This window comes from Triturus cristatus, chromosome 4_1 (genome assembly GCF_964204655.1).
Source record: "Triturus cristatus chromosome 4_1, aTriCri1.1, whole genome shotgun sequence".
In the NCBI taxonomy this organism is placed as follows: domain Eukaryota; kingdom Metazoa; phylum Chordata; class Amphibia; order Caudata; family Salamandridae; genus Triturus; species Triturus cristatus.
The window spans coordinates 1172350986-1172364065 of NC_140585.1; the positions used below are offsets into that span (position 1 = coordinate 1172350986).

The following is a 13080-nucleotide window of genomic DNA, read 5'->3' on the forward strand; positions in this document are numbered from 1 at the left end:
AGGTAGGCCTCTGATTTTCAAATGGAATCCTGCTGGAGGCTTGGACCACATGTGGTCCAATGCAAAAGTTCATAGAACATTGTGAAGGGGTTGCACTTGACAATATTACATGGTACCAGGGTATTGCTGCTCCTCGTCACTCGTGGGGTCCTCTTGCCTCAGGTTTGCTGGGGTCTCACAATGGCCGTCAGGAAGTCAGGAAATCCACTTCTGGGGCTGCAGGGTCTTCGGACTCCAGCGGGGGCGGGAAAGTTTGCGACCGTTGATTCAAGTTTTTGGTGCCTGCCAAGCAGGGGAGTCACTCCTTGACTCCAAGGGAGATTCTTCAGTCTTCCAAAGGTAGTGGAATGTCGAAGGTCCAGGATTCGTCTTGTAGAGCGTCATCCAGGGATATCTGATTTCACAATGGCAAGGTTTCACTATCTTATACTCAAGGAAAGGGAGAGACTAGCTCTATGACCACACCTCTGGGAGGGTCAGGGGAGGGGGTGGTTACACCCACTTCCCTTTGTCCAGTTTCATGCCAGAGTAGGGGCAGGTAGCCCCTGAACCAGTTTGAGCTGGCATATGCACAGAGGAGCCTACTGCTCCCCCAGTGCAGGACTTCAAAGCACTCTAGGAGTGCACCCACCCAGCCCCAATACACTAAATCCTGTCTGGAAGGTGGTTACACCTCCCTGTGACAAGATGCCTATTGTTGGGCCTCCTCCACTGCGAGTTTCAGTCAGCAGCAGGAGGGCAGGCCAGTGTCTGTGCTGGTGGCATCCATTTTGTGATGCCAGGGCTCTTTCACATTTCTACTGTGTTTCCACAGTAGCTACATGTCTGCCCCTCTAGAAGAGTGGGATCATACTCCCACACCAGTTACTGGTGTGGGGGTATGATTCCAAGTTGTTTGACACCAAACACAACATGTTTTGATGCAGTCATTCCAAAGTTAGCATTTACCGGTAGGTTATAATGCACTTAAGAGTATATGGTTTAACCACATCCACAAACAGCCACAGAGAATAGACTCTGCCAGCTGCAGAGGGGCCTTGCTCATGTAGAGGTACCCCCTCCCATTGTAAACCAAGCACCCTGCCCTCAGGATTGTTAGGGCCTGCCTTAGGGGTGACTGATAAAGGAACCTATACCTCTGTGAGGAGTGCTAACACTACCTCACCCAGGCTGCAGTAGCAGGCCGGTGGTGTCAGATTTAGTGTGCTTCCCAGGGGTGGCATAATACATGCTTCAGCCCCTGGTAGGCCTGTGAAGTACCTATGCCCTTGGTACCTAAGGTACCATATACTAGGGGCTCATAAGGTACCACAGTATCCAATCACTAGTGCATCTAATATGCACTCCAAGTTGTTTAGAGAGAACAGAGAGACTGGGGCCCTGATTAGCAGGGACCCAGCCAGACTATAGCCAGAAACCAGTGTTAACATCAGAAAAAAAGTGGGGGCAACATAAGTGCAGATCCTACTCTCCTACATCTACGGTCATGAAAGAAGTTACAGATGAAACTTTTTAACAAATATGTTTTTTCCTACTTATTTTTTATTTCAATGGTTGGTATCTTTGATAAAACCTTTGCTTAATTCAAAATTGTTTCTATTTTTCAGACTTTTATAGCTTTCCAGCATCACATATTTTTCTTACACCTCTTTCCACCACAACCTGGTAGTAGGTAGAAATCACCCAAATTAGAAAAAAATGGGCTACCTCTTAGAAAAAATGCGAAACTGTGGTTGAAAAATGTTTTTATACAGATCTGCTTATTCCTTAAAGTTTTAGAGATTGTGATTTTAGCAGAGCAACCCTTTCACTGATGCCCCTTTTAGGAAAATAAACAGATACTTTCTTGCACAGCACTTTTTCAATTTTTTTCTCCCAAAAATAAAATGTGTCAATTTTGGCTATTTTCCTGGTCTTCTCCAGTGGCATCCATAAACCTTGTGCACTTTTATAATTCCCATGATCTTGGGAAAAAAGACACGAATATGGTGTGGATACCTTGTGTGGAAAACGTTATGGAGGTGTAAGCACAAAGTACCCCAAATAGCACTAAAAGTGCTCAGCACTGGGGTGGAAAAGCTTCAGTAGTTAGTGGCTTTAATAAAAAAACAAAAACCTTTTTATGGGTGGAAATGTATAGGTCTACACTTTTGAGTAACTTTACACTCAGATTTTGTGAAGAGCCCAAAGCAGTACAGGTACTCAAAATTGTAAGAGTAAATTACAGGTGTAGATTCAGGGCTCGAAAAATCCACTCGCGCACTTGCATTGTGGTGCAAGATTTATTCAGGACAAGCTATTTTTAGGGATTACTCGCCCTTTTTGGTGAGTTGAAAATCTTCTAACTTCAGGGAAGACAAACTGATTTTTGAGCTCTGTCTCTAAAAGCAGTGCAAATGGGACAAGATAACACAATTTAAAGGCATCTTTATTGCTCACAAAGTGAAAGAGCAATAAAACTGGCATTAAATCTTGTTATCTTGTCACATTTGCTGGTTTTCAAAGAGAGAGCTCAAAAGTCAGCTTATCTTATTACATTTGTTTTTCTTTCTGTGACTTAAGTTAGAGGATTTTGTAAAGTGAACTGTGTGACAATTAAACTGTGGAACATATGTTTAAATGAAAGGCTGTAAGATGTCAGGCTTTTTTCTAACACAACACTGAAATAGCTAAGTGAACTGTTCAAACATTTAACTCGTTATGAAGACCCATTTTTGTGATTCTGTGGTGAATAAAATATTTTTACAGGACCCAAACAAATTAAAACACTTTACTTGGTGATGTGCACATTTTAAATATTTTGCTGAAACCCAATTTCCCAAAATTGTTTATGCACTATTATCAATAAAACTACATGTAAGTGGGAACGTTTTGTGGCCATTTCAATGGGAAATATGCTAATGTATTTCCACATCATGCTTTGGTAATATCTATTTATGAAAAGTGAGTTTTTAAACAGGAACTGGAAATTATTACTGCTCCTGCCCAGATAAAAATGCTATTAGTTAACTAAGAGGCAAGCCAGGAATCATATGTACCCTATATATAGGCTTGATTCTTGTTATACATGGAGCAAACATTTAGTGTAGTAAATAAAAAGATTTTGTTGTACAGAAGAAATAGTTAACTTGCATATTTGAAGGTGCTCTCTTATGTGATACTAAAAGAAAAAGGTGGCTCAATAAGACAAAATCTTTGCCTAGGATCACACAATTCAATTTGAGACCAGTTCACGGGTCAAGTACATTACAGTTAGGTCGAGTAGATTATTAAAGTTACTAGACCTGCAAGTCTAGTAACTTTTTAATGATATTTCAAGCCCTGAGATTTACTCAGAAGTGTAATTTTCCTTTGTGAGTAGCCTCTGCTATGCATACAGATGACTCTATGCTGCTAAGAGCAATAATTACTTTGTATGCATTGCGTGTTATTAACGGAACAGCTTCTTGTTTCCTTCTGTCCCAGCATGCCTCTCTGTGCATGGGTTTGTAAGTGTGTGCATGTTGTTACCTTACTGTCCCCACCCATAGTGAATGTCCTGCTGGTTACGGTCATTCAGGGCCCTAGTACTCTGGCCTGACAATGCTTCTCTGCGCCTGCAGCAGTGAGAGCCCAGTCCTTGTCATGAGGATTACTCAGCTGACCTGGAGATGCACAGGCCTCAGAGGGGTGACTTTACACTGGCTGTCTTTTTGTTCTCCATCTCTTTTCATATTCATCCATGCATCCACCAATTTCGTTGAAAGAAAAACAGGCTCTCATGACACACTAGATATGCATATCTCAGCTGTGGTTGAATAGATAAAGATCCATACATGTTTGATCCATTAGTACCTCTTTGAAAAGCATCTGGGTCAAAGTGGAATTCATTGAAACACCAAATATACACAGTAGGCAAATAACAGGGAGTAACACTACACATCCCACTATTTCTTTTGCTACACATGCACCTCTTACACATATGGTACAACATTCAGATACAGGTAGCACTCAAAGTGTGTTGTGTTTGCTATGTTCATGCATGCATGACAAACAAATTCAATTTCCGGCTCAAGGATTTCCATACAGTGGACATCTTCACACAGGGAATGGACGGAGAAATACTTTCCTGCTAAAGTCTCCTGGAATCACAGTAAATATTTGGAATATTAGTCATGGCAATATTGGGAAGTGGGGGGAGGGTATTGGGGGATTGGAGAGCATTGATATCTGAGGCTGGTTTTGTGGGTAGGCAGACATGATGCAGCGAAGCCCATGTGGGCTGATCGAGATTTCACTTAGCCAGGTTAAGGACTGGTTGAGTAGACTTTGTGCAGGAGCATCTGGGACCATCAATTCTGCCTAGTGGCAGAGGACCTTCAGGGGACAGGGTGTGAATCAGCAAATTCTGCCCTGTTGCCCTGAAATGTCCCATCTTAGTAAAAGAACATGTAGCAACATAAAAGGTTATATACCTCCTGCATCCAAGGTGCGTCATTACTTGAGACTTTACGGTTTCTTCTTTCCATATCTGTTAAATAAAAGACACAGCATTTTATTTGACTGTGATCAGGCTGCAGTGGAGGATGCACAATACACAGAACCTGGCTCTTTTTATGTACATCAGTACCCACGCTCTGTACTTTTTCTCAAAGCCAGGAAGCAACACCACATATTAAAATGTCTGGCGTCTACACAACGGGTATTAATGTTCCACGAAGGCCTCAGGTACGCATGAAATGCATCCAACAGATCTGACTACACCCACCAAACCCATTATCTTAACATGTCTCATTAAAGAATCTCCACAGCATTCACTTCTTTTCTCGGCACCCAACGGGAAAATCATGGAGAGCACTTGAAACTATAGGTAGCAACTGACCAGAAAATTTATATTTTTAATATTTTCCTTTAACATTCTATACATTTCTGACCTACAAGACAGTCCAGAGACTGGAGAAGTACAGAAAGTAGCAACAGAGGTGCAGAAAGAGGCAACAAAACTGCAGAAAGAGGGAAGAGGGGTGCAAAACAAGGCTAGAGTGGTGCAGAAAGCGGCAAAAGGGGTGCAGAAACAGGCAAGAGAAGTGGAGAAAGAAGCAACAGAGGTGCAGAAAGAGGCAAGAGAAATGCAGAAGCAGGCAAGAGAAGTGTAGAAAGGGGAAAGAGGGATGCAGAAAGAGGTAAGAGGAATGCAGAAAGAAGTAAGTGATGTGAAGAAAGAAGCACAAGAGGTGCAGAAAGAGGCAAGAGAGTGGCAGAGACAGGCTCAAAAAGTGCAGAAAGAGGCACGAGAAGTGCAGCAAGAAGCAATAGAAATGTAGAAAGAGGCAATAGAAGTGCAGAAAGAAGCAACAGAAATGCAGAAAGAGGCAAGTGAGGGGCAGAGAGAGGGAAGAGGGGTGCAAAAAGAGGCAAGAGAGGTGCAGAAAGAGGCAAGAGAAGTGCAGAAAGAGGCAAGAGAAGTTATGTAAGAAGTAACTGAGGTGCAGAAAGAAGTAAGAGAAGTGATGAAGGAGACGAGAGTTGCAGATAAAACAAGAGAGGTGCAGAAAAAAGCAAGAGGGGTGCATAAAGAGGCAAGAGAGGTGCAGAAAGAGGGAAGAAGGGTGCAGAAAGAGACAAGAGGGGTACAGAAAGAGGCAAGTGAGGTGCAGAAAGAGGCAACTGAGGTGCAGAAAGAGTCAAGTAAGGTGCAGAAACAGGCAAGAGAGGTCAAGAAAGAGGCAAGAGTAGTGCAGAAAAAGTGACAGAGGTGCAGAAGGAGACAAGAGGGGTGCAGAAAGGCAAGAGAGGTGCAGAAAGAAGAAACAGAAATGTAGAAAGGGGCAAGAGAGGTACAGAAAGAAGTGAAAGAAATGCAGAAAAAGGCAAGAGAAGTGTGTAAAGAAGCAACAGAGGTGCAGAAAGAAGCAAGAGAAGTGCAGAAAGAAGCGACAGAGGTGCGGAAACAGGCAGGCGAAATGTAGAAAGAGGCAAGAGAATTCTAGAAAGGGGAAAGAGGGATTCAGAAAGAGGTAAGAGGGGTGCAGAAAGAAGCAAGTGAGTTGAAGAAAGAGGCAAGAGAAGGGCAGAAAGAGGCAAGAGAGTTGCAGAAACAGGCTTGAGAAGTGCAGAAAGAAGCAATAGAAATGTAGAACGAGGCAACAGAAGTGCAGAAAGAAGCAACAGAAATGCAGAAAGGAGCAAGTGATATGCAGAAAGAGGGAAGAGGGGTGCAAAAATAGGCAAGAGGTGTGCAGAAAGAAGCAAGTGAGGTATAGAAAGAGGCAACAGATGTGCATAAAGAGGCAAGAGAGGTGCAGAAAGAGGCAAGAGAAGTGCAGAAAGAGGTAAGAGAAGATCTGAAAGAAGTAACAGAGAACAGAAAGAAGAAAAAGAAGTGATGAAAGAGACAAGAGAGTTGCAAGAAAAAAACAAGAGAGGTGCAGAAAAAAGCAAGACAAATGCACAAAGAGGCAAGAGAGGTGAAGAAAGAGGGATGCAGAAAGAGACAAGAGGGATGCAGAAAGAGGCAAGAGAGGTGCAGAAAGAAGGAAGGGGTGCAGAAAGAGGGGGTGCAGAAAGATGCAAGTGAGGTACAGAAAGAGGCAAAAGAGATGCAGAAAGAGGCCAGTATGGTGGAGAAACAGGCAAGAGAGGTCTAGAAAGAGGCAAGAGAAGTGCAGAAAGAGCAACAGAGGTACAGAAGGAGACAAGAGGGGTGCACAAGAGGCAAATAAGGTACAGGAACAGGCAGGAGAGGTCTAGAAAGAGGCAAGAGAAGTGCAGAAAGAGGAAAGAGAAGTGCAGAAAAAAGCAAGAGAGGTGCAGAAAGAAGCAAGAGAGGTGCAGAAACAGGCAGGAGAGGTTCAGAAAGAGGCACAGGGGTGCAGAAAGAGGCAAGACGGGTACAGAATGAGGCAAGAGAGGTGCAGAAACAGGCATTAGAGGTGCAGAAAGAGGGAACGGGGTGCATATAGAGGCAAGAGGGGTGCAAAAAGAGGCAAGAGGGGTACAGAAAGAGTCAAGAGAAGTGCAGAAAAAGCAAGAGAAGTGCAGAAAGAAGCAACAGAGGTTCAGAAAGCGGCAACAGAGGTGCAGAAAGAGGCAAGAGGAGTGCAGAAAGAGGCATAAGGGGTGCAGAAAGAGGCAAGAGGGGTGCAGAAAGCCACAAGAGAGGTACAGAAAGAGTCAAGAGAAGTGCAGCAAGGGGCAAGAGAAGTGCAGAAAGAAGCAACAGAGGTGCAGAAAGCGGCAATAGAGGTGCAGAAACAGGCAAGAGATGTACAGAAAGATGCAACAAGGGTGCAGAAAGAGGCAAGAGAGTTGCAGAAACAGGCATTAGAGGTGCAGAAAGAGGGAACGGGGTGCATATAGAGGCAAGAGGGGTGCAAAAAGAGGCAAGAGGGGTACAGAAAGAGTCAAGAGAAGTGCAGAAAAAGCAAGAGAAGTGCAGAAAGAAGCAACAGAGGTTCAGAAAGCGGCAACAGAGGTGCAGAAAGAGGCAAGAGGAGTGCAGAAAGAGGCATAAGGGGTGCAGAAAGAGGCAAGAGGGGTGCAGAAAGCCACAAGAGAGGTACAGAAAGAGTCAAGAGAAGTGCAGCAAGGGGCAAGAGAAGTGCAGAAAGAAGCAACAGAGGTGCAGAAAGCGGCAATAGAGGTGCAGAAACAGGCAAGAGATGTACAGAAAGATGCAACAAGGGTGCAGAAAGAGGCAAGAGAGTTGCAGAAACAGGCAATAGAGGTGCAAAAAAGAAGGAACAGGGGTGCAGAAAGAGGCAGGAGGGGTGCAAAAAGAGGCAAGAGGGGTGCAGAAAGAGCCAAGAGAAGTGCAGAAAGAAGCAAGAGAAGTGAAGAAAGAAGCAACAGAGGTGCAGAAAGCGGCAATAGAGGTGCTGAAAGAAGCAAGAGAAGTGCAGAAAGCTGCAACAGAGGTGCGGAAAGAGGCAAGAGGAGTGCAGAAAGAGGCAAAAGGGGTGCAGAAAGAGGCAAAATATGTGGAGAAAGAAGCAACAGAAATGTAGAAAGAGGCAAGAGAAGTGCAGAAAGAAGTCACAGAAATGTAGAAAGAGGCAAGAAAGGTGCAGAAAGAAGCAACAGAGGTGCAGAAAGAAGCAAGAGAAGTACAGAAAGAAGCAACAGAGGTGTGGAAACAGGCAGGCGAAATGTAGAAAGAGGCAAGAGAATTCTAGAAAGGGGAAAGAGGGATTCAGAAAGAGGTAAGAGGGGTGCAGAAAGAAGCAAGTGAGTTGAAGAAAGAGGCAAGAGAAGGGCAGAAAGAGGCAAGAGAGTTGCAGAAACAGGCTAGAGAAGTGCAGAAAGAAGCAATAGAAATGTAGAATGAGGCAACAGAAGTGCAGAAAGAAGCAACAGAAATGCAGAAAGGAGCAAGTGATATGCAGAAAGAGGGAAGAGGGGTGCAAAAATAGGCAAGAGGTGTGCAGAAAGAAGCAAGTGAGGTGTAGAAAGAGGCAACAGATGTGCATAAAGAGGCAAGAGAGGTGCAGAAAGAGGCAAGAGAAGTGCAGAAAGAGGTAAGAGAAGATCTGAAAGAAGTAACAGAGAACAGAAAGAAGAAAAAGAAGTGATGAAAGAGACAAGAGAGTTGCAAGAAAAAAACAAGAGAGGTGCAGAACAAAGCAAGACAAATGCAGAAAGAGGCAAGAGAGGTGCAGAAAGAAGGAAGAGGGATGCAGAAAGAGACAAGAGGGATGCAGAAAGAGGCAAGAGAGGTGCAGAAAGAAGGAAGGGGGTGCAGAAAGAGGCACGAGGGGTGCAGAAAGATGCAAGTGAGGTACAGAAAGAGGCAAAAGAGATGCAGAAAGAGGCCAGTATGGTGGAGAAACAGGCAAGAGAGGTCTAGAAAGAGGCAAGAGAAGTGCAGAAAGAGCAACAGAGGTACAGAAGGAGACAAGAGGGGTGCACAAGAGGCAAATAAGGTACAGGAACAGGCAGGAGAAGTCTAGAAAGATGCAAGAGAAGTGCAGAAAGAGGAAAGAGAAGTGCAGAAAAAAGCAAGAGAGGTGCAGAAAGAAGCAAGCGATGTGCAGAAACAGGCATTAGAGGTGCAGAAAGAGGGAACGGGGTGCATATAGAGGCAAGAGGGGTACAAAAAGAGGCAAGAGGGGTACAGAAAGAGTCAAGAGAAGTGCAGAAAAAGCAAGAGAAGTGCAGAAAGAAGCAACAGAGGTGCAGAAAGCGGCAACAGAGGTGCAGAAAGAGGCAAGAGGAGTGCAGAAAGAGGCATAACGGGTGCAGAAAGAGGCAAGAGGGGTGCAGAAAGCCACAAGAGCGGTACAGAAACAGGAAATAGAGGTGCAGAAAGAGGGAACAGGTGTGCAGAAAGAGGCGAAAAGAGGCAAGAGGGGTGCAGAAAGAGTCAAGAGAAGTGCAGCAAGGGGCAAGAGAAGTGCAGAAAGAAGCAACAGAGGTGCAGAAAGCGGCAATAGAGGTGCAGAAACAGGCAAGAGATGTACAGAAAGATGCAACAGGGGTGCAGAAAGAGGCAAGAGAGTTGCAGAAACAGGCAATAGAGGTGCAAAAAAGAAGGAACAGGGGTGCAGAAAGAGGCAGGAGGGGTGCAAAAAGAGGCAAGAGGGGTGCAGAAAGAGTCAAGAGAAGTGCAGAAAGAAGCAAGAGAAGTGCAGAAAGAAGCAACAGAGGTGCAGAAAGCGGCAATAGAGGTGCTGAAAGAAGCAAGAGAAGTGCAGAAAGCTGCAACAGAGGTGCGGAAAGAGGCAAGAGGAGTGCAGAAAGAGGCAAAAGGGGTGCAGAAAGAGGCAAAATATGTGGAGAAAGAAGCAACAGAAATGTAGAAAGAGGCAAGAGAAGTGCAGAAAGAAGTCACAGAAATGTAGAAAGAGGCAAGAAAGGTGCAGAAAGAAGAAACAGAGGTGCAGAGAGAGGCAAGAGAAGTACAGAAACAGGCAAGAGAGGTACAGAAAGAGTGAACAGGGGTACAGAAAGAGGGAAGAGAGTTGCATAAAGAAGTCAAAGGGGTGCAGAAAGAGGCAAGAGGATTGCAGTAAGAATCAAGTGAGGTGCAGAGAGACGCAACAGAAGTGCAGAAATAGGCAAAAGAGTTGCAGAAACAAGCAAGCGAGGTGCAGAAAGAGGGCACAGAGGTGTAGAAAGAGGCAAGAGGGGTGCAGAAAGAAGCAAGTAAGGTGTAGAGAGAGGCAACTGAAGTGCAGAAAGAGGCAAGAGAGGTGCAGAAACAGGCAAGAGAAGTGCAGAAAGAAGAAAGAGTAGTGCTGAAAGAAGCAACAGAGGTGCAGGTAGAAGAAAGAGAAGTGAAGAAAGAGACTAGAGAGTTGCCAAAAGAAACGAGAGGTGCATAAAAAAGCACGAAAAGTGTAGAAAGAGGTAAGTACAGAAAAACCAACAAAGGGGCAGACGAAGGGAAGAGAAGTGCAGAAAGAGGCAAGAGAGTTGCAGAAACAGGCAAGAGAGGTACAGAAAGAGGGAACAGGGGTGCAGAAAGAGGCAAGTGAGGTGCAGAAAGAAGCAAGTAAGGTGCACAAATGGGCAAGAGTGGTGCAGAAAGAGGCAGGAGAAGTGCACAGAAAGCAACAGGTACAGAAGGAGGTAAGAGAGTTGCAGAAACAGGCAAGATAGGTGCAAAAACAAGGAACAGGGGTGCAGACAGAGGCGAGAGGGATGCAGAAAGAGGGAATAGGGGTGCACGAAGAGGCAAGAAGGTTGAATAAAGAAGCAAGAAGTGCAAAAAGAAGCAACAGAGGTGCAGAAAGCGGCAATAGAGGTGCAGAAACAGGCACGAGATGTACAGAAAGATGCAACAGGGGTGCAGAAAGAGGCAAGAGAGTTGCAGAAACAGGCAATAGAGGTACAAAAAAGAAGGAACAGGGGTGCAGAAAGAGGCAGGAGGGGTGCAAAAAGAGGCAAGAGGGGTGCAGAAAGAGTCAAGAGAACCCAAGGGAGATTTCTTCAGTCCTCTAATCTTGAGTAGAGCGTCGAAGTTCCAGGATTCAGCTTCAGAGTTTCATCCAGAGATATCTAAAGTTCTTGTTACAGAGTTTCCTTACTTATACTAAAGGAAGGGGTTGGACTAGCTCTGGAGACCCACCTATGGGAGGGTTTGGAAAGATGGGTGGCTACACCGATTTCCTTTGTCCAGTTTCGCACCAGAGCAGAGGCTGGAAGCCCCTGAACCGGTTTGAGCTGGACTATGCACAGAGACACCAAATGTGCCCACAGTGCAGGACTTCAAAGCACTCAGAGAGGGCTCCCACCCAGCCCCAATACACATCAGCCTGTCTGGAAGGTGGTTACACCTCCCTGTGACAGGAAACCTATTGTCCAGGCCTCCCCTGCCGGACTTTCGGTCAGCAGTAGGAGGCCAGACTTGAGTCTGTGGCTGCAGCCTCCATTTTGTGATGCAAGGGCTCTATTAAGTTTCTACCGGGTATACCAGTGCTGCCATGTCTCTCCCTCTAGAAGGGTGGGATCATACTCCCACACCAGTTACTAGTATGGGGGTATGATTCCAAGGTGTTTGACACCAAACACAACATGTTTCCGTGCAGCCAGTCCAAAGTTATCATTTACCTTTTGGTTATAATGCACTGCATCACTGACAACCCCAGAGAAGAGATTCTGAAGGCTGCAGAGGGGCTCAGCTCATGCTTGGGCACCCTCTCACATATAACCAAGCACTCTGCCTTCAGGATTGTTAAGGCCTGCCATAGGAGTGACTGATAGGTTTGTGTGTGCAGTGATAGCTGAGGTATAGTGAACCTATACCTCAGTAAGGGGTGCATGCACCACCTTACCTAGGCTGCAGTAGCAGGCCTGTGGTGTCATTTTGGGTGGCATAATACATGCTTCAGTCCCTGGTAGGCCTCTCGGGTACCTATGCCCTGGGTACATAGTATACCATAAACTAGGGACTCACAAGGCTACCTCAGGATCCAATCTGTGGTGTACCTAGAGTACATGCAATCAATTTAGAGAGGAAGCAACTAGGCTGGGGCCCTGAATATAGCCAGACTAAAGTCGAAAAACAGTGAAACACCAGAACAAATTGGGGGTAAACATGTGAAGCAGATCCTACTCTCCTACACAACCCCCCCCCCGAACGCGGGGACATTAAAGTAACCTTGACCAGTTGAGTCTTCATGTTCTAAGTGGAAATATCTGGAGAGTCCATCTGCATTGGCATGGTTACTCCCAGGTCTATGTTCCACTGTATAGTCCAGCCCCTGTAGGGAAATTGACCACCTGAGCAGTTTGGGATTCTCACCCTTCATCTGTTTTAGACATAATAGGGGCTTATGGTCTGTCTGAACAATGAAGTGAGTACCAAACAGTATGGCCTCAACTTCTTCAGAGCCCAAACCACAGCAAAGGCCTTCCTCTCAATGGCTGACCAACGTTTCTCTCTGGGGGTCAACCTTCTGCTTATGAAAGCGACTGGTTGATCCTGACCTTCATCATTCAACTGTGACAGTACAGCCCCTACCCCCAACTCAGATGCATATGTTTGGACAATGAACTTTTTGGAGTAGTCAGAATGGGAGCAGTGCACATGGCCTGCTTCAGGTCATCGATTGCCTTTTGACAGCTAACTGTCCACTGAACCTTTTTGGGCATTTTCTTAGAGGTTAAGTCATTCAGGGGTGTCACTATTGATCCTTACCCCTTGACAGATCTTCTATAGTACCCAGTCAGGCCTAAGAAGGCTCTCCCCTGAGTCTGGGTAGTGGGAGCAAACCAGTTCATTATGGTCTGGATGTTGCTCTGCAATGGTTGAACCTGCCCTCTACCTACAAGGTGGCCCAGGTACACAACCTAACTCTGCCCTATCTGGCACTTAGTAGCCTTGATAGTTAGGCCTGCCTTCTGCAAGACCTCCAAAACATTCCTTAGGTGGACCAGGTAATCCTCCCAGGTGGAGCTAAAGACAGCAATATCATCTAGATATGCTGCACTATAGTCTTCCAGGCCTGTAAGGACTTGATTCAACAACCTCTGGAAAGTGGCAGGTGCATTCTTCAAACCAAAGGGCATTACCACAAATTGATAGTGCCCACTAGGGGTACAACATGCTGTCTTTGGCTTTGCATCATCAGCTAGTCTGATCTGCCAGTAGCCAGCTGT

General features: G+C 45.4%; 1 protein-coding gene across 1 annotated transcript in view; it reads right to left on the reverse strand.

Moving 5' to 3' along the window:
• The window catches only part of LOC146856283 (dehydrogenase/reductase SDR family member 4-like), a 715264-nt gene that overhangs the window by 54672 nt on the left and 647512 nt on the right, over positions 1-13080 (reverse strand). The window contains exon 9 of the mRNA XM_085654380.1: positions 4455-4510. Within this exon, the coding sequence (XP_085510506.1) occupies positions 4455-4510 (56 nt within the window). The remainder of the gene's footprint in view (positions 1-4454; positions 4511-13080) is intronic.